This window comes from Gloeophyllum trabeum (genome assembly GCF_000344685.1).
Source record: "Gloeophyllum trabeum ATCC 11539 unplaced genomic scaffold GLOTRscaffold_00010, whole genome shotgun sequence".
In the NCBI taxonomy this organism is placed as follows: Eukaryota; Fungi; Basidiomycota; class Agaricomycetes; order Gloeophyllales; family Gloeophyllaceae; genus Gloeophyllum; species Gloeophyllum trabeum.
Window position 1 is genome coordinate 266557 of NW_006920419.1, and position 2210 is coordinate 268766.

Here is a 2210-nt window from a genome sequence, read left to right on the forward strand (position 1 = left end):
ATCTCAGGCTTTTGCCCGGCGCGGGGACCGAGAGAATGACCTGTTCGACCCTGTCGATAGCTTGGACGGGGGCAAGAGAAACATATGCGCCCTTGGGGTAGTCTTTGACATATTGACTATCGACCTGGCCGAGCGTAATCATTGTGTAGGTTCGACTGGTCTTCAAGATATCATAGTTGCGTGCTACGGTGTGGGAAAAACCATTCGCCACATCACCTTCGACATGGAGCATGGTGCCCGGCGAGCTAGTATCATCTGTGTTGGGTTTATATATGACCCAATGGGCAGGAAACAGATGGCGATGGAAGATGGCCAAATAGAGGGTGCGAGGCATCGTCTGACCAGCATGTCAGTCTACATGATGCAGTCAAGCTTGGAGTGACGGGTTGACGTTACCGTTAATCTATTCAACTGAGTAGTGCTGTCCACTGGCTGAGCTGTCTGATGGGTCTGTCAACTTGCATAAGTGGCTTTTATAGATCTGGGCATGGTATGTTGAGTAGCATGGAAAGACTAGTTTGACGCAGATCAGCCGAGAGATAGCATCCGGCATTCCAGGATCACTCTGGGTCGTGTCCTTCTTGACAAATCACGTATGTTGCGTGAGCCGCCTTGTACTTGTGGTAGCATAGCATCCATTCCGAGTGCATCTTTGGGGACAGTGTGGTACCTTATTGTGAGTCACGAAGATCCTGGGCCCTTCGCGTGGGTTCAGAACCCCAGCGTGAAATTTCAGAAGAGCGAGCTAGAGAGACCAAGCGCGCTATCCGACTTCTTCGCGACGGTGCACCGTGCTGGGCGCGGTTCGAGCACAAAGACTAGTACATACCTGTAATGACTTCCCGCGCAATAGCGAGCGCTGATATCCGCATTACAAAAGACCAGATGATCCGCACTCTTGCCAGCGCCTCGAAAAAAAACAAGAACTACTGCTGAGCATGAACTGGTGAGTTGGCCTGGAGACGAAGCCCCCGGAGGCGGCGTTCTCGGTAACTGAAAACAACGATTGGGGAATACTAACCCGGGATATAACAGCGTCTAACAAAAAAATTGCGGGGCCGCCATACCTGCGACTCAAAGGAAGCCGCCATCTAAGCGCCAGAGTGAGTCATTGATCCAGGTTGAAAGTGCGCCGTTGACGGTAGAAGAGAGTGGTGCACACAATAAAGGGAGCCCATCATTTCCGCAACTGCAAAAGAAGCATTAGAACTATCACCATCCTCCCTGCAGATCTCTCGCCCCGGCCAACTCGGACAGCACAAGCTAGCAATCAAATTCAAATAACACGACCTGCTCACAGCCTAGTTCCAGGTTTGCGTATCACCAGGTGTTCCTGAAATGGAGCCATAGGAAATGCAGCGAGAATACTTGGTTGGCTGATGGAAGACGGGGAGGTCGGCATGGTCGGGGATATACTGCCAATCAAAAGGATCTCTCCGGAGAAGATGAAGATGCGCCTACAAGGAGAATACCATCAGCACAACAGGAGAGCACCCTACGCAGCCAGAGGCAATTCTTTCATGCGCATGGAGTTGCAGAAGTCACCACAGCAGCGCTGAACGTCGAAATCTCGGATGCAAACAATCTGAATGAAAACCGAGTAAGGTAATGGGACATAGGGACCAATATCCCACCAGTCTATCTGTTGGATATTTGAGTGATACTTCACAATTACTGTACGGTTTCGATCAATTTGTCGAGAACGTCCAGCCGACTGGGAAGGTCGCCCGCCGAACGCGTTCGCGAACGAGTTCAGCGAACCTGTTAGTCACATGAGGGGAGGCCACACCGTTGTCTGGGCCGGGGCGTATGCCACACGGCAATCTTACTTCATCAGGAAACACATCTCACCTATGACTCCCTATTTTGGTTTCCCCTTGTCTATGTTGACCTATACGACCTCCATAGACCTATGGAGGACTATGTATCTGGGGGGAAGTCACTATAGAATTTGTTGTTTCCTGATGTTACTACATAGTAGCAGAAAAGACAGCAAAAACTGGGGAAATCAACCATAGGTATGAACATATTACTTTGCCACATCACTGAATAGTGTACAATAATATGCAGCATAGCTTTAATGAATATACCCTACCCAATATCAATGACTAACTATGCTCGTGGTGGCATGACACTGCCAGTAGTACACTGTTACCAATGGGGGGGGGGGTTACCAATGGCGGGGGGGTTACCAATGGGGGGGGGGTACC

General features: G+C 50.2%; 1 protein-coding gene across 1 annotated transcript; it reads right to left on the bottom strand.

Moving 5' to 3' along the window:
* Positions 1-1294: 1294 nt before the first annotated feature.
* Positions 1295-1528, bottom strand: GLOTRDRAFT_130824 (uncharacterized protein; the record flags this gene model as incomplete). Its single annotated transcript, XM_007869631.1, has 2 exons — positions 1295-1457; positions 1500-1528. 2 exons carry the CDS (start codon positions 1526-1528, stop codon positions 1295-1297), a joined length of 192 nt encoding a protein of 63 aa, XP_007867822.1.
* Between the last annotated feature and the right edge of the window lie 682 nt (positions 1529-2210).